Here is a 21997-nt window from a genome sequence, read left to right on the forward strand (position 1 = left end):
CCCCTTCCCCCACCACTCTGCCACCCACCCTGCACCGCTGCTATCCGTTCAAAACCTAGTCGGACTTGCCACTAGCAAGATTGCCCAGCAACATTGCTCAAAAAGTTGCCCCGTGTATCATCAGCTTAAGTGTACCTCAACCTTTAAGATAATTTTGTTCCAAATGTTCCAGATCCATCTTTCTTCTGTTCTTCTGTTTCCCTTCCTCCCATTTTTCACCATCTGCACATTTATAACTCCCACAAAAATAGGCGCTGGAGGCTGGTCGCCCTTGGATACAGACCGTTACCAGTGGTTGCAGGTGGACCTGGGTTCTAGGAAGCAGGTGGTTGCCATAATGACACAGGGTCGCTACAGTAGCTCTGATTGGACAAGCAAGTACCGGCTGCTTTACAGTGACACAGAGACAAACTGGAGGCCTTATCTACAGGATGGAAACATCTGGGTAAGAAAGAATCTTACATCCTCTATAGTAATATCATCTCTTTTAACCCCTTGAAACCAGTTATGAAATTTAAGTCATTCCGCTGAAGTCAGTGAAGACCGGTCTTTCCAGTGACAGTGGCGGTTTCTCAGATGTCGGGCATAAATGCCCATAAATAATTTTGATTGACGATATAGCTTCAGATCATACCCCATAATCATCACATTTAGATTAGTCATTGTTGTGAGGGAAATTGTCTTTACAACAATGGTTCCATTGCAAACAGGATCTGCAGGAATGTTGCAGATTTATCAAAATGTAAAAACCAACTACGCACTAGTCCACACTACACACAAAAAAATTTAATGAAAAGGGAGAAAAACGAAAAATAAGTAATAATGTATAATATATAATAGTAGTACAGCACTAATTAGTTACACTGTTTTACATACATGTAATACCACTGGAGGTTTGGTCTGTGTCTTGGTATTATATTTAAAACTGGGCTCAGTGGCTGAGCTTAGAGTGGTTGTCAGATATCATAAAATAAAATGAATTTTCCCTTTAAAGTTGCAGTAAAACTTTCCATTGAGATAACCTTGTATATTTCTCTCAACCCTGCAATTCAGGTGGTGACTTTTCTTTAATTTCTTTAATTCACTAGAGCAAAATGTAGTATGCCTCCCTAATAAGCTGTGGTAATAAAGTCTACTGTTCAGAGGTGAAGTCCAGTAAAAACTGTCCAGGTTGCATTTTAATTTCAGTATGGACGATGGCACAGAGTTCCTTATTTATATTACTCCAGTATAGTTTTCTAAACAGACACAACCACAAATAATAATAAAATAATATAATAAAATAAGAATAACAAAATATGTCACCACCTCTTTCTCGCTCATATGGATAGAGTAGAAGCATTGGGGTTGATCTCATTGAGAAATTGTGGTGTTCACTTTAACTAATTTTTATGCGAGCTGAAAAGAAGGATAACTTATTGTGATGTATTAAATTCAACACGTCCATCACAGATTCCACCCAAGTACTCTTAATTTCTCTATCCAGCTAACCAACTTTCTATCCATTGATAGAAAACAATCAAATTACCTATATTATCATAAAAAAAACCTTTGTTATTTTTGATTTGATAAATAAAAAAACTTGAATGACATTTTTGTATTGAATTGAACTGAAGTGTTACACAGACCATGGAGAACTATCTGCATCATGTGTGTTTCAGATATTTGAGGGGAACGTGAACAGCGAGGATGTGGTTCGTCATGAGCTACAGCACGCCATCCTGGCTCGCTACATCCGCTTCATCCCAGTGGACTGGAGTAGGGAGGGACGTATCGGAGTTCGTCTGGAGCTCTACGGCTGCTCATATTGTGAGTACAATTGGACAAGGGAGGGAAACCTGATTGAACCAGCATATTCTGCTCTGTTATGCACTATATTTCATCAGTAAAGTTTTTTTTTGCAGCACTGGTTAGTACATATATACATATGGGTTTCTACTTGGTGAGGTGGAGAATCTAAGTTGCTTTATGTGTGAATATGAATGGTTGTGTATGACTCCTGCACAGGGTCTACCTTGCCTCCCATGAACCTGTGAACCAGTACAGGATAAGCAGGTATAAATAATGGATAGATGGATGGATAGTTAAGTTTGAAAAGTTTTTTAGATGAGACCCCTTCCTAAGTCAGTACTAAGTGTCTGGCTAAATCAGACAGGTCTATTTAGGTAAAATAATAAAAATCGTCTGTGTGGGTTGGGCGTGCAGGGCCTTCAAGGACTCAAATTACAGACAAATTTGACTTTATTTGAAGACATTACTCTTTGCATTATGTCTGTGAGACTTCTCACCACCATAATACAATAGAAGATAATGGAATCTGTTTACATTGAGGTCTGTTTATGATCCAGAGTATTTGAAACAGAGTTTCTGGAAGAGATGTTCATGATGACTTTTTCAAATATCATTTTTTTCAATTGTTCGAGCCGTACAAAGACAGTGTCATTTACCTCTGAATTGTTGTGGCAGCAGGGGTTTTCAAAGCCTGTTATCTCAAAACCTCAGTACTTGAAAACATGTAATTTATAACTGACTGTTTAGCTTGGTTTTCACTCAGAAAAAGTTATCTGGCATTCTTGGATGATTAATGGTGTAATGTGACATCTAGGTTCTTGCCACCTTGGCCAAGTGCATGCTCATGGTGGGAATTGTTGGGTCTCCCAAAGTATTATTACAAAAGCGTAAGACCTGAGAAACCTATGAAACGTGCAATGATATAACTGTGAAGGTTCTCAGTCATCCAGGTTATAGGCACTAACGAACCAGCGCTATTGATCATCTTGGCAAACGACTCCACAAAGGTTAAAAATCTGAGTTTTCCTACCAGTCAGTCAGAAGTGAAGAAGTCTCTTGGATGAGGAACGAAACGTCTTCTAGTATCCTCAACCAAGTCCAGTTGCTCTTGATTAACCTTCCCTGGATGCAATGAGATAACTTCTGTTATGAATTGGTCCTATATAAATAACATTTAAATGAATTCAGTATCACTTGATACTGATAAACCGATTTGAATATCACAGAATGTTTCACCCTGTGACTGATTCCAGTACATGATTTAGAAGCCAAGAGGCAGTGGATGCTCTCCAGGAAAGAGTCATGTCTCTGGAGCCTTGCAATGCGGTCACTCTCTGAGTCACAGATGCCCCATTTGTGGTTTTGCAAATCAGATGAGATCAAATGTATGTCAGCTATCCATATGCCATTGTTCCTTCCTCAAGGTCAATAAGATCCTAAAATACAGTTTTCATTGTCCTCATCCTGACCGTTTCAGTTTGTGACTCCATTTTGGTTATTGAGTAGATGGAGAGTCGATTTTTTCTTTTGCGTTGTGTGATGTGTTGTGCTTTGTGTTTTGTTTTCTTTTTGTTGTTGTTAGCATTTGTTGTGGGAACCCGTTAAAGACGAGGCGATACATCTCAGGGGTTTTATCCTGGCATAATAAATATGACAATGTTGACCCCCCCCCCCCAGTTGTCAAAGCATATTTCATGTGACACAAAGCAACTCATTTCAAATGGTCCAGCAAGCAGCTGGAACTGACAGCCCTGGATCAAAAACATCCCTTTTGTTTATCTTCCAGGGGCTGACGTGATCAGTTTTGACGGCCACGGCATCATCTCCTACCGCTTCAGGAGTAAAAAGATGAAGATTGTGAAGGATGTCATCTCTCTAAAGTTTCGAACCACGGCTGGAGATGGGGTCCTGCTCCATGGAGAGGGACAGCAGGGAGACTACATTTCCCTGGAGCTCCGCAGGGCAAGACTGCAGCTCAGTATCAACTTAGGTAGCCTTCCATAAAGTCTGTGTGGTTTCAAGGGCAGCAAAATTCTGGAAGGACTGCATTATGTACTGCTGCCAGAAATGACATGACAAACCTGTTCCTGTCTGTGTGATTTGCTCGCTTCTCTTCAGGCAGTAACCAGTACGGTTCCATCCAGGGTCACACCTCTGTCACCAGCGGGAGCTTACTGGATGATGACCACTGGCACTCAGTTGTCATAGAGCGTTACCGTAGGAATGTCAACTTCACTTTGGACCACCACACTCAGCAGTTCAGGACCAATGGCGAGTTTGACCAACTCGACCTGGACTATGAGGTAAGGAACCCCTGTGGGTCAGGCACTTTCATTTTGTTGGCCTCATTTCACAATCCTGGGACTTTGCTCCTAGTTCAAGCATCTGTGAGTTATAGTGGACCACTAAGCACACACAGATGGTGTAAACCTGCTAATAAAATTTGTAGGGGAAGCAGTAACAAACTACTTTCCATTTCATGCAGTGTTGTTATCCAAGTTGGCAACCACTCCCTACATATAGGGGCCCTTTTGGACTAGAGCTTAAGGTGCCAACCATGAACCCCTAGGCCCCAGTTTGTATCCAGCCAAGGATCTTTGTTGCATGTCATTCCCCATCTCTCTCTCTCTCTCTCCCACATTTTCCATCAGCTATGTAATAAAATCATAAAATGCTTCTTTTTTAAAAAAAAATCTCCTTCTATGGTATATTTAGTCATTCTTGATTTCACCTTGTGGTTACTGAAATATGGGGAATATCTAATCAGAGTCGTCATTGCTCCTGTTTAATTTCAGTCAAAATGTCAATGGCTGGTTGCCCACCTGGCAACCAGGATGCAAACTCTGATGACTTCCACACTATGCCAGCTAACACTAAGAAAATGGTTAAATCCCTTCTGTTTCATCCCATTGTGAAGTATGTCTCTGCTTTCCTTATGTTCTGTCTTCCCTGTCCACACTGCACACACTTCATTTAACAACAATAAAACTGCCAGCATTTTTTAATTGATACACTCTGGAGGCCTTCCTCCAAAAGCTGTGTGGACAAGTGTCAAAAATGGAGAGACAAAGATGTGTTTTCAAATATTTATAATTATAAGAGTTAGGTTCAGTGGGTTCATGTTAACCATGTATTGAAATGTTATAACTCCAAATCAATTCCGCTTATGATATTGCTGCCTCGACTACTGCTGCTTTTGTGTATCTGAGAGATGATTAAGACAGTCTTCCTGTGTGTTTATGGGTACCATGCTACTATTGTGTTCTTGATACCCATCAGCCCAAGCAGACAGCTCTTGTGATTTTCTTAAAATATATAAAATCACATCAATCTCCACATTTCACTCCCTCCCTCCTGTCAGCCAATCTTATTCCATGCATTGTAAACAAATAAATGTTAACAATGTTTTTGTTGACTGTTGTAGAATGAATAAATAATTCACTGCATTGTTGTGATCATTGACTGACAGGTGATGCTGTTGGGATGATGCGGGAGATTATGACCTTTGACCCCAAAGTGTTTAGTATTAGGCTTCAGACTAAAGTCTTATTTCAGAGAAAATCCTTTCCCAATGGTCTCAAAGTTTTTATGACTTGTATTGATGACAGATGAAAACCAGTTACCAATATCTATATTAGTAATTTTGATCTGCTGTTGCATTGTCTGTTTTTTCATTGGTTAGTGAGATTTGGACTTACTGGTCCACAGAATTTTATACAAACAGGACAGAAGTTGCAGAGAAACACCTGTGCACAAGTTTACAAACTAGTTAACGCCTCGGTGCTAGTGTTGCCAGCTTATTATGTAAGTTGGACAGTGTGCGGGAGGTTCTTTGCAACTTTTGACCTGCTCGTCCCCCTCCGATGCACATGTCTCACGCTGGAGATGTGCCAGGTTATTTTCTGTTTTGTTACAAATAGGACAGCAAATAAAGATTTGGATATAAAACTGATTCGCATAAAATTATAGAACTAGGATGCCTTTTAATTAAAACCTTCGGTTTTGGGATGTGGTGTGAGACTTTTTAAAAATGCACTTCCACTACACAATAGAAAGAAAGAAATAGAAGAGAATTCTAACTTGAATTGAAAGCTAATTATATGATTATGTGGAGTTTCTAACAGTGTGTGTGTTGGTCACAGTAGGATCACTTTCATTCAGTCCATGTTGCCAACTCTACTGTGTGTCCTCAGATCAGTTTCGGAGGGCTGCCTGTGTCAGTGAAGCCGAGCTCAGGAGGCAGAGACAACTTTGTGGGCTGCATGGAGGGAATCACCTACAACGGAGATAACATCACTAACCTGGTCCGCAGAAAGAAGGTGGACACCTCCAGCTTTGTAAGTCGTCTCTCTCTAGCTCTGAATATGTGTCACATTGTTTTTAATTTCCTGTCTTTTGTCTGTCTTGTCACTAATTGGATTTGGGGCTTTAAGTTTTTTCAAAACTTTTAACACAGGGGAAGTAGAATCTGTTGAGGGAAAGCGCCGCTTCTTGGTGGTAACTTTAAACTTAATAACTTTTAAGGTGAATGTCGCAGGTCTGTTGGCGACTCTAAATTGCCGGTACGTGTGAATGTGTGTGTGTGAATGGTCGTCTGTCTTTGTGTGTCAGACCTGTAATAGTCTGCCAACCTGTCCAGAGTTTACCCTGTAAGCTGGGATCAACTCCCTCCCACCCCCAGCGGATAGGCGGGTTTAGCCAATGGATAGATGAAATATTTCACCTGTAGTGACATAGTCTTGTATATCTGACTTTTGAAACTCCTTGCGGAACTGTGAATATTGCAGATAATAATATGTTATTGATTTAAAATATTGCAATTCAATGCCATGGCTCAGTAATAAAAAAAAATATCCACTTACAAGCTTTGTTTCAGAGCTCACAACCTCATGTTCTGTCTTTTGTAGTTTTGGCGGGAGCTTTTTCAAAATCTGAAAACATACAGCATCTTTACTGGCTTCAGAGTTTGTGATATAAACTGTTGGATTGGATTTTGAAAGACATGGCGTTACCAAGCAGGAAGGGACCATTGAAGTGTATGATCAAGGGTTTTTGAACCACTAGGGACTAAAAGTCAGAATGTCCCTGCTGAATGTCCCTGCTGAATGTCCCTGCTTTAGAGGCTTCAGTTTTGACTGTTGTTTAAATGTGACTCTCACAAATTCCCCCAATTGTATGGAACTGCAGTACTAAATCATGTGAGTATCCCTTTAATGTTAAGACAAAACTAACTCAGAATTGTATCTTTACATGATTGCTCCTGTTACATTTTTCTGTCACTAAGTTTATGCTGGTTGATTTGATAGAATATAGTTGTTGTGAAGGCGAAGGTGCTTAGACCCTGTACTGTACAGAAACTGGACAAATGTGGTATTGATTTGAGGTCTTTGGCTCTCAGCTGTGCTTTCATCGTGCCAGCTGATGGATTTAACAGACATTAGAAAGCTTGCTCTGATCTCTGTAGACACTCTGCAGTTGTGTTGTGAAGACTTCCAGGGTCACATGACATAAGATAGCCTACCTAAATTGTCACCTATAGTCTATCATTGACATCTACTATTTTAATTCCCCTCTGTCTCTCTCTCACTGTAGCGTAACCTGACGTTCACGTGCGCGGAGTCCAACTCATTCTCCGTCTTCTTTAACTCCACGTCCTTTCTGCGGCTGCCAGGCCAGAGTGACGGCGACACTCTGTCAGTCAGTCTGTCGTTCAGGACCTGGAACCCCAACGGGCTGCTTATATTCACAGAGCTGGCTGACGGCTGGGTGGAGGTGGGCCTGACGGAGGGCAAGGTCACTGTCTACATGAATGTGACGCAGAAGAAGAGCACACGTATTGACATCTCGTCAGGTGAGCTGAATTGGTCTTCAGAGTGGAAGCTGCGGGGCCTTCAGTCAGTTGTCACTTTTATTTCCCTTTTTTATTTAAGCTTCCCTCAATTATTGTTGTTTTCAATTCATCCTGACTGAAGTGTGTTTTTCCTCACAGGTTCAGGTCTGAATGATGGCCTGTGGCACAGTGTCCATCTGAACGCATTAGAGAACTATGCTATGCTGACAGTGGATGGAGACGAGGCATCCACAGTCAGAACAGCCATCCCCATCCAGATCCAGACTGGAGGAACCTACTACTTTGGAGGTGATTACCCAGAAAGATACCTCACCATCCATACTGACTTTGAGTGTTTCATCAAGTCATCCAGTTACCTTAGTTCACGTCAAAGTTTGATTTAAGTGTGCCACACCAAGGTTTTGCTACACATGACAACAAAAACAATACAAACACACTATATGATGACGTGTAAATAAATAAACTGAGGTGTAAAATAAAAAAGAGCAAGAACAACAACAATGACAATTTGGCATTACAGGGAGATCTGTACAAAATATAATAATAATAATAATAATAATAATCAAAATCATCAAAAAAAGTGCTTTGACAAGTGCAAAGGTAATAAAACACGTAAAAACTAATACATTATAAAAGCAACACTTAAGAGACTAAAATACATGTTAAAAGTAAATATAAAATATAAATAAAAATAAATAGAATAAAATAAGATCCGGGAAGGCTCTCCTATGAAAGTATGTTTTAAGAAGGGACTTAAAAGGGTTCACTGAGTCAGCCGCCCTGATTTCCTCGGGCAGGCTGTTCCAGAGCCTCGGGACCCCGACAGCAAAAGCTCTGTCCCCTTTAGTTTTCAGTCTGGTTTTTAAGCGTACATATCTGTATGTTCTAGAGGAGTTGAGGTGCCCTTATGAGGATCTGTTGTGTAGTAGATCAGAAGCTGCCTCCACAGGTGTGTGGGTGGGCTGAGTAATAATTAATTAATTAGTTATTTAGCTGACGCTTTTATCCAAAGTGACTTACAATTACACAAAACATTTGGATATTAGAGAACACGTTAGACAAATCTCAGTCTATGCTTTGTTGAGGGGGTGACCAAGGCTGTAACTATTATGTGTCCTCTGCATTTTGAGAATATTGGCGTTATATAAACCTGGTGCAATGTTGATATTCTGCTACCAAAAATCTGTTCCCAATGTTTTTTAGACTAAATATATCTAACTGACTAAATTTGACTATTAGGCCATTAAAGGATTCATCGTTTTCCGACTAGAGTTTTATCGCTGGCGGTGGGAAGATGGCTTTGACACAGCATTTAAACCTCTATGTTGGAAGATCCAGTTGACAGAAAATATACCCAAATTCAGAACTAAAAAAAATGAAGAACCAAAACGAATTGTTTTTTGGTGGCTATTTTATTCTGGGGCATGGGGTTGACCTTTCTAAAATCTTAACTGTGGCTCTATCAATATTTCTCCAGTGGTTGTAATAACGGCCTTTGACCTTCTCCACATGTCTCCAGGCTACTTCCTGCACACTAACACCCGCTCACATCAGCGCTCCTTCCAGGGCTGCATGCAGATGATCCACATAGACGACCATCTAGCTGACCTCAGGGCTGTGGAGCAGGGCCTCATCGGAACCTTTGAAAATGTCAGCCTGGATATGTGTGCCATTATAGACAGGTAAACAACATTTTCATAAAAGAAGAGGAAGCACAGGGAAGCAGGGTGGCTCAGTGGGTAGTTCTAGTACGTTGCAGCAAACATGGCGAGTTAGAAACTGGTCCCTGCTGTGTTCTCCCTGTGTTCCTATAAGTTTATTTCCTCTCTGTGTGTCATGTCAGGTGTGTTCCTAACCACTGTGAGCACGGTGGTCGCTGTTCTCAGACGTGGGATACATTCAGCTGCAACTGTAGCGGCACTGGATACAATGGAGCTACCTGCCATACCTGTAAGTGCACACACACCTTGTGCCTCAAGGTTATGTCTTCAGCCCTACATTTTCTTGGTATGCTTCCCTTAGGTCATATCATTAGCCAGTTTAAAGATATCTCTTATCACTGTTAGACACTGTCAAGCTGATTACACTTAACAATTGGCTGGCAGCTGTTAAGGACTGGATGGCCAACAACTTCTGACAGCTCAACATAGATAAGAGGTCCTTATTGTTGCTTCAAACATTTCCACACTAAGATTTGTTGTATCAAAACCTGAGCTAGAGATGATCATACAGGCTTTTATATCATCCCGGTTAGACTACTGCAACTCCCTTTTCACCTGCTTCAAAAGTCGTTCCCGGACTGTCTACAAATGGTCCAGAACACTGCTACAAGGCTGTTGACCAGGTCCAGCAAGGTGGCAGTCTCATGACATCTTTACATTGGCTTCCCGTCAGGTTCACATTTAGAGCTCTGCATGGTCAGGCAGCTGGTTTCATCTCTGAACTGCTTCACCCTTATGTCACCTGTAGGTCTCGTAGGTCTTCTGACCAGGGCTGGTCATTCTGCGAGCAAAGCAGCTGAAGACTCATATTCAAAATTGCCTTTGTCTTGCCTCGTGCCGTCTAGTGTTTTTAAGGTCTACTTATGTTTTATTTAATTTTATTTTATTTTTTACTGTTTATGGTTTTATTTCTAATAACTTTAAGACTTGTAAGGGACTTTGTGACCTTGCTCCGTGAAAGGTGCTAAATAAACTTTACTCACTTACTGCTTGGTGTCTGCTGAGCTGTGTGTTGTGTCTCCTCTGTAGCGATGTATCAGCAGTCCTGTGAGGAGTATAAGCACCAGGGGAAGAGCTCAGGGAGCTATTGGATCGACCCAGACGGCAGTGGATCCATCCCCCCCTTTAGGGTCAGCTGTGACATGACAGGTAAGATACCCCTGTGAGAAGGGTGTAGAGTTAATCCATTCAATTTTCTCATGTGACTCTGGTGAAGACAGCAAAAAATGAATTTCCTGGAATAGCTTTTGCCAGTGCCTTTTCCAGAAGTTTTACTTTCAACACTTATCTTTTGCAGCTATTACAATCCAGAAAATATCTTCCATGTATGTTTGTCAAGAAGAACATAATGCTTTTTGTGTATGTCAGAGTAGCTATTATGGTATAGAAACATGCATTTATTATATAATTTTTCTCTGAACATATTGTACATGTTATTATGCATCTGCAAACATACTGTACAGTGCAAGTGAATCTGATGGTATGTTTTTCTGGTCTTTCAGAGGAAAAGGTTTGGACCACACTCAAGAACAACCTGTCTCCTCAGACATCAGTCAGCAGTGCAGACCAGGAGGGAAAGGCAGTGCTGCAGATCACTTACAATGTGACTGATGAACAGGTACACAGTGACCACGCACTTACTTTGACCTAGTTTACCTGCTGCACACTGCTTGAGTGGAGCACTTGGAGTTCAGATCAGTTTTTATTTGTATTGCTTTGGTCCTAATAGTAATAGGACACAGCCATAAATTAAAGTGGACATTTAAGTAAAAACAAAGTGAAAGCCAATAATATAGATATCAGACATGTTGACAATTCTAGATTACACAATACTAGGTAGTAATGCACATGGGATAAATTCTTCAATGAAAGATAATATACAAATGATGGTGAAGTCCTGATAGCCAAAGGTATAGTACTATTACACACCTGTAGTCTACTGGCACTGGAGAATGAAATTATATGTCTCGTAAGAACTGCCTTTAACTTTTCCCAATGTACTGATGGGAGTATGTGTTTAAAGCTGACTGGGCCATGGACTGAGGTAATTACTGGATGAATTCCACAGGTAGAAATCTGTCTCCTTCCTGTGTGTGTGTCCAGGTGTTGTCAGTCACCAGAAGTGCAGAGTACTGTGAACAGTATGTAGCCTACGCCTGCCGAATGTCTCGTCTGCTCAACACGCCAGGTAAAGTATCTGACAGAGCTATCATCTGCTCAGATGTAACAGCTTCTCCTGCTACTTTTCAGTCACTAATAAAATACCTTGCTTGTTTATGTATGCAAATTAATCATTAAATTTATTATTTGGGGGGTTTGTGTGTGCTCCTTGTTGGTTGTCCACCACTAGTTTTGGTCAACCATACTAATACTGTAGGGTACTTTTACAACCTTCAGCCACACTGTGGTTCTAAGATGAAAGATTAAAGTTTGATGTCAGTGTATCAGCCTACTTATTATTAATACAGGCTCACAGGTTCAAAGCCAGTAATGTGAGCAGAATATTTTTTTAAAATTCAAACATGAAGTCTGATTTAAGAATTGATCTAATGAAATTGAAAACTGACTCCACGTTGTTGGTTTGACGTCCAGATGGCGTCCCGTTTACCTGGTGGCTAGGAAGAGCCAATGAGAGGCATTCTTACTGGGGAGGTTCAGGACCAGGGATACAAAAATGTTCCTGTGGTATCGAACACAACTGTACTGACCCCAAACGATTCTGCAACTGTGACGCTGACCTGCGCACCTGGTGAGTCGATCACTGCTCAACAATAGTTAAGGTTACGGAGTTTGTATATTCACACCGAACTACAGTCGCTAAAGCAGCTGTGACACTGCTTTGGCAAATAAAACCAGGATGTCTGTAGATTCTGTTGTATTTACATTGTATATTGTTTGTTTCCATTATACTAAACTTATTATTTCATACCTTTAACCACAAAATCCAATCCAGTTAAAATCTCTTAAACAAAGAATTTTGGAAGTAGAAGTTAAGGCAAATATTAATATATTATTACAAGGACTGTCCATTTTTAACATCATATCACACTTCCTATTTTAGCTTTGACTATTTGTTTATTTAGTGTTCATTTTTATAGGGACAGGTACGCACTATTTGCAGCACAGCCTCTGATTAGTCTAAACGTCTGTAAGTCTAGAGAAGTAAAATGTAAAACCCTTTATTAAGGGGAATATTATGGTTCAACATGTCATGGTGAGAACAATTCCCCTCAACACATTACATTTATCAAATAAGGATTTAAGTTGTTCTATAAAAACGTAATTAGCACTCTCTGTAGGAAAATTAGGATAGAAAGTAAACTATATTATATGCAAAAAGTATTCTATTCTATATTTACTCACAGTATTTTATATTCACAGTTGAATGATGCAGTTCACAATTTTAACAGATAGGTCAGCTGGGTTTATTTCCAAATGAGTGGTTATAGTTATCTGAGATACAATCTGAGCCCTGTTGGACTGATTATATTGGTTAGATTTGGACATGCAGCAACACCAGTAGACACAGATTTATAGTAAAGTCATGACAAACAAAGGCTGTACAGATGATTTACTTGGAAATCAGTCATTAAGTCTAAAACTGCTTCAAATACTGTCTAGGGTAACATGATCCTGAATAGACTGACAGGTTTTTGTCTGTGTGTGTGTGTGTTTGTGTGCAGGAAGGAGGATTCAGGCCTGCTGGTGTATAAAGACCATTTGCCAGTCAGTCAGGTTGTGATCGGTGATACAAGCAGATCTGGATCTGAGGCCAAACTGACAATCGGGCCGCTAAAATGCCGGGGAGACTGTGAGTGTCTGTCTGTCTGTCTCTCTCTCTCTCGCTCGCTCGCTCACTCACTCACTCACTCACTCACTCACTCACTCACTCACTCACTCACACACACTCAACAGACACTCTTTAATAATTAATAATTGTTCACCAAAGACTGATATATTTCATATCATCAGAGAAGCATGACTATTTTTGCCCCACTGTTGTTTTCTGAAGGGAACTATTGGAACGCAGCATCCTTCACCAGCCCTGCCTCCTACCTCCACTTCCCTTCCTTCAGAGGAGAAACCAGCACTGACATCTCCTTCTACTTTAAGACTTCATCCACTCACGGAGTCTTTCTGGAGAACGTGGGAACCATCGACTTCCTTCACATTGAACTCAGAGGTGGGTTTGCGTGTTTACACTGCACACGATGTCGGATTAGACATTGCTAGTTGAGTGCACTGGGATATAACGTACAGTAGTTACAATACGCTCAACTGCTTGTGGGTACCGGACGGATTCAGTGGGGCATGGACCACATCCTGCTTCGACCACATCCCACTAGCGATGCCTTCAGATGGGTGCATTTATTCCTTTCTGCACTATTTATGTCTATATCTCTGTCCTTGATTCTCTTTTTTTCATTGGTTAACTGTAATTGTTGTGCATATGACAAAGAACATAACTATATAGACTGGAGTTACAGTATGTAAATAACTTTCCCATCTATTCATTTTGAAATAGTAACGGCCAATGGGGAAACTCTTAACACTCAACCGACCAATGGTCAATAAGTCAGTGACAGTCTTTGCTGTACTCCGGCCAAAAAGCAACTGGTAACAGTAGAAAAGGGTTAAAGAGTTTTCAGAAGTGATTTAAAAGATACTTGTGACTTGGCTTGCCTGAGATGTTCAGGAAGGAGTTTCAAAGCTGAGGCATGTTGACCAAAATACTAGTAAGCAAATATCTTTATTCATCTTCATCATGGGACAGCTGTGGCTTAGACGTAGAGAAGGTCACCCACTAATTGGAAGATCAGCGGTGCTGTGAGTGTGTGTGAATACTGCACCTTACACGGTTGCCTCTAGCGTCAGTTTATGACTGTGTTTTAATGGGATGTAGTGTAAAGCTTTGAGTGGTCGGAAGACTAGAAAGGCATGTACAACTCTTTTACCATTCATTCCCAAAGTTTCAAATATCTTTTAGATATTGTGATGGAAATTATTCCAAACAAATATCTTTATTCATCCATATTCCATCCTGGATGGAAGTCTTAAAATGTTACTAATGTTTGATTTTCATCCTGGTGCTCTCAGGAGGCTCGGTGATCTTCTTCTCTGTTGGCATGGGGAGTGAGCGAGTGGAGCTCAGTGTCCGCTCGCCGGTGCCTCTGAACGATGACCAATGGCATCGCGTAGAAGCTGAGAAGAACATCAAGGAGTTGGTACTGCAGCTTGATGGACAGTACAGAGAGGTCAGAGCTACCCCCCCACAGGGACTCACAAAACTGGAGTTCTACAGTGAGCTATATGTTGGTAAGACACACATGCACACATACACACCTAACACACTATAGTGTTCGCCACAGCTGCTGCCACATGTTGCACGTGCTGTGGATGAACTGTGTATCAGTTAATAATAACTACAGTGCCTGAGTACAACTCTGCACAGAAAGAGAAAAAGTGGGACAGATCGCCACAATACATAAACATTATGTTTTCATGATTAATAATTCAACACATTGCACATTAAGACGACCAAACAGTGTTATGTGCATAGTGAGAGCTGTCTGTGCGGTACACCTGATAAACCCGGTAAATGATTACCACAGTTGTTAATGAGCTGTAGATCTCAGTGCTCTGCCTGAATTAATACTTTGTGTCTTATTTCCCAGGTGCCTCGAGTGGGCAGAGGGGTTTCCTGGGCTGCATGCGGGCTCTGAAGATAAATGGCATGACCTTTGACCTTGAGGAGAGGGCAATGGTGACTTCAGGGGTGAATCCAGGCTGCCAGGGCCACTGCAGCAGCTACGGGATGCACTGCAGGAATGGAGGAAAGTGCGTGGAGCAGTACAGTGGATACTCCTGTGACTGCTCCCTCACTGCGTACGATGGACCCTTCTGCACCGATGGTACAACCTCCAACATGAACTTTATTACAGTATATTACGTCAGGTTAGATTAGATGCAGCAACGAAGAGTTAACAACACTTTTATGGTGTTTTAATTACCCTTCCTTCTCCTGCTGCTGCTTCTGTGTGTGTGTGTGTGTGTGTTTGTGTTTGTCAGACGTGGGCGGCTACTTTGAGACAGGAACCTTGGTGCGCTACGACTTCCTGCCAGAGAGCATATCAGGTGTTGGTATTCCTAGTGATGCCAACCTGACTCAGGAGGAGCTGGTGTTCAGCTTCAGCACCTCCAGCGCTCCCAGCATCCTGGTCTACATCAGCTCGAGGACTCAGGACTATCTGGCTGTGGTGCTCAGGCACAACGGTGGGCTCATCTACATAGTACCTGATCCATTTTATATATTTTTATGTATATAAAAATATTATATCAACTGCTGTTACATTATTATCCTCTGTTAAAACATTCTTTCTATCTCTATACTTGTGTGTCCAGGCACTCTCCAGATCCGCTACAGTCTTGGGGGTCTAACAGAACCTTACACCATAGATGTTGACCATCGTAACATGGCCAATGGACAGCCACACTCTGTCAACATAACTAGGAACTTACGGGAGATACGACTACAGGTTAGTGCTTCCTACCGTTATAGTCGTACCTGACAATGTTATACTAAATACTATATGCTGCATGTCAGAGTGCAGTCAATCTCTTGTCTGTGTGTTAATTTCAGATCTGCGACAGGACTGGGTTAGCTTAGCTTAGCATAAAGACCAAATGAAGATGGAAACGGCTTGCCTGACTTTGTCTATAGTTCCAAAATACCCCTACCAACACCTCTAAATATCACTTATTAAAATGATGTATCTTGTTTTGCTGCCTGTAAGCACATATGAACAGAAATGTAACTACAGCAGTAAGTGATTTTTAGGTGGAGTTACGTGCTATTTCTTACCCTACTCTGGACATAAAGCAAATAAGTGCACCTCCCAAAATGTTTAACTAGTATGTAATTTCCTTTAAATACAGGGTTCTGGTACTCATTTTCAGGAAAGTGGAAGAGGGCATGGGTAGAATGGCAAACTTGAGGTTTCCCTTTAGAAACAATGCTGGAAGAACAGAATCATTCTTGGTATTAATGGTAACAAAGCAGATCAAAGTTATCAATTAAACTGGTTGTTGTCCTTATTCTCTAGCTGGACCACTACCCAGTGTCCATGTACACCCTACCTGAGGCCTCCGACACCCAGTTCAACTCAGTCAAAAGTATCTTTCTAGGAAAGGTCTTTGGTAAGTGTTTAGATGAGAAGAAGTTTGTGGATCCTACTCAGATAGGATTGATTTCTCTGAGGGATGTTAAGTGTATAGTGATATTTTAGAGTGACTACAGTACATTTAAATTGACTTATTTAGCAGATGCTTTTATACAAAGCAACTTACATTTGAGGAACAACATAACAGCATAAATAAAGTAAGAGTAGAGAGCCTGCAGGAAATGAATAGACTCCAACTGAGGGCATTGCAATTACGTGGTCAGTGTTTTAAATCCCAAGTCCACCTGGATGCCTCCACACCACCCCCACAAAAAATTGATATTTCTACTCTGCATCAATCCCAATAAGGAGTAGTAGTAAAGTAGGATCTACTTACTGAAGTATTGATCTTCCTGTCCCTGGAGTGCAAATCGAAAAATGCAAGAAGCAGGACAGCAGTAAGGTGATCAAGGGTTTGGGCATCCTCTGCTCGCATAGAGATGAACCTGTTCCCTTTTATAGAACTTTGCTACATTTTCAATTATTTTGCATGCAATAAAATAATGCATTCTTTAATTTAAAGGATGTAAAGTGTTAATGATGATATAAGAAGCACTGTTGAGATCATCTAAAATAATCTCTTAATTAAGCTTAAAATAAATTTGAGCAGTCTTTTAAAGTGGAGCATTGGGCCCTGAAAAGAGTTTGTTACTTCCAGAGAGGTTTGCAATGGTCTAAACGTGTCAGAGCAGATAAAACTCTCGTGTCTTTCTTGTAGAAACAGGACAGATTGACCCCATCCTGATTGAGCGCTACAACACGCCGGGCTTTGTGGGATGTCTGTCAAGAGTTCAGCTGAACAGTGTGGCACCCTTAAAAGCTGCCTTGCGCTCGGGCCTGGGATCACCCGTCAGTACCCATGGGATTCTGGTCCCGTCCAACTGTGGAGCCTCACCTTTGACCATCTCCCCCATGGCCTCTGCTAGTGACCCCTGGCACATAGAAGCTGGTAGAGACACAGACAAACAGATAAAACATTATGTTAATGTCAAAAGCCAGTTCATGTCAGAATTCAAACTCATAACAAATGTTTGCTTTATCCACAGCTGGAGCTGTTTCCCCCCTCAACGACGACAAGGCCAGTGGCGATGGAGTGGATCGCAACTCTGCCATAATTGGAGGTAAATCTCATTTAACTTCCAACTATTAATTGTTAGCGCTGCAGCTGGGAACAGTCTTTACAACTGTGTAAACCTACATAGACCATACACATACACAACTGTTTCCATCAACATACTGTAAACAAATAACATACAGTACATACAATACACTGCACATGAGAGCACAAATTCTTGCATGTTGCTGTATCAAAACAGAGATGAACATCCATCAAAAACAGCTTGCCTTGCTAATTTCTGCTCCTGGTTTAGTGGCAAAGGCAAAGAAACTGCAAGGTAAGCAGCAAGCAGAGAGAGGGGAATTCAGAATCAGAATTGGTGGCGGGCCCTGCTCTGATGTGAAACCTGGTTCAAAGCTGTTTGTGCAAACAGAGAACAGTGACAGGTGATGAACAAAAATGATGAATGTGGGTTTGTGTACCCAAACTTGTCTTGATGGTCTTTGTTTCCAGCACAGGATGATTGCTGGTGCTGTCTGTCATAAATCAGTGTTTCCTAGGCTTGTTGTATTGTTTGTGAAATGTCTTTACACTTGCACTGCTACCAGGCACATGTTGGTGACATAAACCTTAGCAAAGCAGAAGATATATTCCACTTGGTTCCCAGTATGCAAGATCCAACTCAGAGCTGTGTCTAACTTATACTCAGTCTAGTCAGGTTTGGAATAGTCCTGTTTTGTTGCTGCTGGTCTCTGTGTCTAATACCCGAGTGGATCCAAGTGGGCTTTCTGTCGGCTCTGATCACGGGGTATTGCTGTTTATTAATTGGGGGATCATTGTGATGCTGCCAGTATGGGAGTTCTCTCATTGTTTACGTCTGTTTGGGTCCACCACATTTTGAGATTGGGTCTTTTTGGATGTTTTCAGTTCCAATGCATTAGTTAATTCATAAAAAAGAAAATCATTTATGCTTGAGTTTTTTTCAGCTATTTTTTTCACAGTTCTGCTACAGATGGGGTCATTTTCAACTTGTAAGGACCGCTACGCTGCGCTCCTCCTTTCATGCTCGCGATGCAAGAGCCTGAGTGGAGATAAGAAAAATGTTGTGATTGATCAGAACAGCTTTAGCAATGGCTCTTATTCTGAAAAGTCTGAAAACTCCACTGATTTGACGCATGAAGGTCCATTTGCGAATCATTAGGTGTACTCAGCTAGTGAAAAGTCTCCTGTGTGCTCTGAAAGGGTTTTGACATACCTGATGATGCCGTAGTGATATCATCATTATCTCATGTTGGTTTGGAGACTGGGCATTTACAATGTGGGTGGGTCTAACAAAAACATCAAGTTGCATCACTGGTCTTGACCTTGTCACAGTCTCGTCCTCTGCCGCTTCAGTTTTGCTCTTTGCAGCAGCACATTTCAACTTTCCAGTCTGTTGTTATAAATCAAGTGCTCATTTGTTTTGTTTCAAGGCATCATCTCCATAGTGATCTTCACCGCCCTCTGCATCATGGTGTTTGTGATACGTCACATGTTCCGTCATAAAGGCTCCTACCACACCAATGAGGCCAAGGGAGCGGAGTCAGCAGACTGTGCTGACGCAGCGATCATCGTCAACGACCCAGCCTTCACCGAAACCATCGATGAGAGCAAGAAGGAGTGGTTCATCTGAGCCCCTCTCAACAACACGGACACATGACGTTAGGATGTATGTAGTTTTCTAAGCATAGGGAATAGTAGTGAGGTCGCCACCCGTGGAACCTCGAGGATGTACTGAGCGGTTTATTCAAAAACTTTATGGACAATGGACACCATGGCGTTACAGCGTGGGTATTAAAGCACAGGGCACGGTGCTGCCTGGCAGAGCCCGTGTGGAGATGTGGAGCGATTTATTTTTTAACTTTATTTACAATGGACAGTGTGACAGGATGAATGCCTTCAGATGGGGTAGAGGATGGTGCCATGTAGTTACAGGCCTTGGATGAGTGAGTGTGTTCATTAGCTTTTATTTTAATATTTCTTTATATATTTTTATTTGATTTGATTTCAGTTTAACTTATGTAATTTATTTATTTATTTATATTTATTAATATTTAAGTCATATATTTTTTCATGAAAGTTCTTTGTTTGTGTTTATTTATTTTTATAGATTCATATATTGATGCCTTTTGTGTGTTAATTGTAATGATCATTAATTTATTGTTCATTTTATAATCCTCCACATCTGTAGCAATGCTCATAAATTCTAGTTTTTCAGATATTTTTTAAATATCAAATCTCTGTTGATTTGCCTTATTTTACATTCATTTCAGTAAAGTTTAATTTTAGCCTGAAAACTTTGATGTGTGTGTGTGTGTGTGTGTGTGTGTTTGACCGCCTTGCTTGTCTGCAAAGCAGATGTAGCCATGAGTTTGGTGCATCATTTGGACTAAGAACCAGGGGGAAAAGCAAACGTCCCACTTTTATTTCTTTGTGCATCTACAGAACTGACAGTGTCTCTTAATGGCTTTTGAGCATAGATTGTTAAAATTATTAATGATCTTTTTTTTGTACTGTTTTTGCTGCCAAATGTGTTCACGGGGAGTTCAGCTTTAGAAGAACGAACTCAGTCCTGTCAGTCCACTAGAGCTCGACTAACTGTGTTTAGATTTCTGAGGCATTAGTTGTCTTTTGTTAGCAACGCCAGCTTAGATGATGCAAAAACCTTTGTGTAAAAGTGACACCACTAACTGCTGTTTAAGGAAAACTACAACATTTTGGAAATCTTCTTGTATGCCATCTAACCCACAGTCAGATAAGATTAGGTTCAGTCTCGGTGCATCCAGTGCAGAGACAGGTAAACATGTTCTGGACATGTCTCTGTGCTGGATGAGAGATGATAAAATTAGATAATAGTATAGTAATAGATAAAATAGATAAACAGTAGAAATAGATTCTGATCATCTCATCTAATTCTGTGCAAGATTGAAAATAACAAGCAGAAGATGTAACCAGCCAAAATGCTTGTTTCTCTTTCCTTGAAAAGGGACACAAAGTATCCCCCCCCTACTGGCAGCATGTTAGGAATTTAGCTACTGAGAAATTATTTTCTTTTTCCATTTAAAGTTGTATTTTGGAAAGAGAGATTCGCCAGTGTTAGTTATATTGATTAGTTCAGGCTTAGTGAATTTGGGCTTAAGATAGTATGATGATGTGGCCATGCTGAGGACTGATGTCTATACAAACTCTTTGCTAATTCTTCAGATGGGCTGAAAGGACTGTTAGTTCAGGATTCTTCTAAAACCTGAGCTTTGTCTTGAGTTTTATGAAGTAGGATGATGTTTCTGGAAAAGAATGTTACTCACATACAAAACTATGGCTTACATCCTGACATTTGATTGTATTGCATTTGTATTCCTTTGACTGCACTGCAGAGTAATGGCATGCTGTTTGACACTGAATGACACACGTTTCTTTTTGATAAGCCACTGTAGCATCATTTTGCTTTTTCTTCATGTTATATGTATAAAACTTTACCTAACAGTTGTTTTTTATAGCTGATTTCTCATTATTTGTGCTTTTCTGATTACCTTGAATGCTTCCTCTTAGAAAGACTGATAAAATATCAGTACTGTTGTATTTAGCAGATTTTGGACCCAGACAACAGACACAGCTGGTTGTAGATATTTTAAGTTTATGTCAGTGAGAGCAGGGAATGGAGATGGTGTGGGCTGAAGGTGGCATTGTAGAAAGTGGCTGACAGTGGTAGGGGTGTGCTGAGGGAGCAGGTCCAGAGTTATGGTTTGCTGGAGCTGAACCAGTGAGGCACAGCATCCAGAAAGCGTCAAGAGTTATGAATGGTGACCGATACTGCCGGGCTGGCATACTGAACAATCTGGTGCTGAGTGTCTGAAGGATCAGTGTTAAATGATCTGATGAGAGCCGGGTGTGAGTGACCAGCCAGTAGCCAGGAGAGAGGGAGCAGGGCCACACCCACACAAAACACAGAGAGACCCAGAGTCACAGCTATAAGTGTGACGAGTACAAATGTGACACTGGCTTTTATTAGACACAGCTGTATCCTGGTGACCATCTGGAACTTCAGAAAACGGCTATATGGAGATGTTAGTTGCATGAAACCTCTAAAAATATTTTTAAAAATCAAGATCGTGGAAGACTGTCCAATCCAACCCAAGAGTCTTAAAAAACAATAGTAGGCAGACCCAGACCCATAGCTTGGCTCATATCAATAACCAGGTTTCACAAAAGAACAAATCAGTCTACACCTACTAGAGTTAGAATTGGTCAAGTTACTTCTTGGCAACTGATGCACTCATCTAGATCACTCATCTAGTATTTAGAGATAAATACAACTTGA

At 40.9% G+C, this 21997-nt stretch overlaps 1 protein-coding gene across 2 annotated transcripts in view; it reads left to right on the forward strand.

The window, feature by feature from the left end:
- Positions 1 to 19976, forward strand: part of cntnap2b (contactin associated protein 2b) — a 33169-nt gene extending 13193 nt beyond the window's left edge. For both annotated transcript variants that reach the window (XM_046051676.1, XM_046051677.1), the window contains exons 3-25: positions 252 to 445; positions 1662 to 1809; positions 3578 to 3781; positions 3910 to 4094; positions 5985 to 6128; positions 7384 to 7642; positions 7781 to 7930; positions 9162 to 9324; positions 9486 to 9592; positions 10393 to 10512; positions 10866 to 10981; positions 11467 to 11551; positions 11956 to 12112; positions 13047 to 13174; positions 13376 to 13546; positions 14461 to 14679; positions 15039 to 15275; positions 15433 to 15636; positions 15766 to 15899; positions 16467 to 16560; positions 17302 to 17532; positions 17630 to 17704; positions 19113 to 19976. In XM_046051676.1, the coding sequence (XP_045907632.1) occupies positions 252 to 445; positions 1662 to 1809; positions 3578 to 3781; positions 3910 to 4094; positions 5985 to 6128; positions 7384 to 7642; positions 7781 to 7930; positions 9162 to 9324; positions 9486 to 9592; positions 10393 to 10512; positions 10866 to 10981; positions 11467 to 11551; positions 11956 to 12112; positions 13047 to 13174; positions 13376 to 13546; positions 14461 to 14679; positions 15039 to 15275; positions 15433 to 15636; positions 15766 to 15899; positions 16467 to 16560; positions 17302 to 17532; positions 17630 to 17704; positions 19113 to 19312 (3725 nt within the window). In that variant the 3' untranslated portion in view covers positions 19313 to 19976. The remainder of the gene's footprint in view (positions 1 to 251; positions 446 to 1661; positions 1810 to 3577; positions 3782 to 3909; positions 4095 to 5984; positions 6129 to 7383; positions 7643 to 7780; positions 7931 to 9161; positions 9325 to 9485; positions 9593 to 10392; positions 10513 to 10865; positions 10982 to 11466; positions 11552 to 11955; positions 12113 to 13046; positions 13175 to 13375; positions 13547 to 14460; positions 14680 to 15038; positions 15276 to 15432; positions 15637 to 15765; positions 15900 to 16466; positions 16561 to 17301; positions 17533 to 17629; positions 17705 to 19112) is intronic.
- Positions 19977 to 21997: the final 2021 nt, after the last annotated feature.

This window comes from Micropterus dolomieu, linkage group LG06, assembly GCF_021292245.1.
Source record: "Micropterus dolomieu isolate WLL.071019.BEF.003 ecotype Adirondacks linkage group LG06, ASM2129224v1, whole genome shotgun sequence".
NCBI classification, from domain to species: Eukaryota; Metazoa; Chordata; class Actinopteri; order Centrarchiformes; family Centrarchidae; genus Micropterus; species Micropterus dolomieu.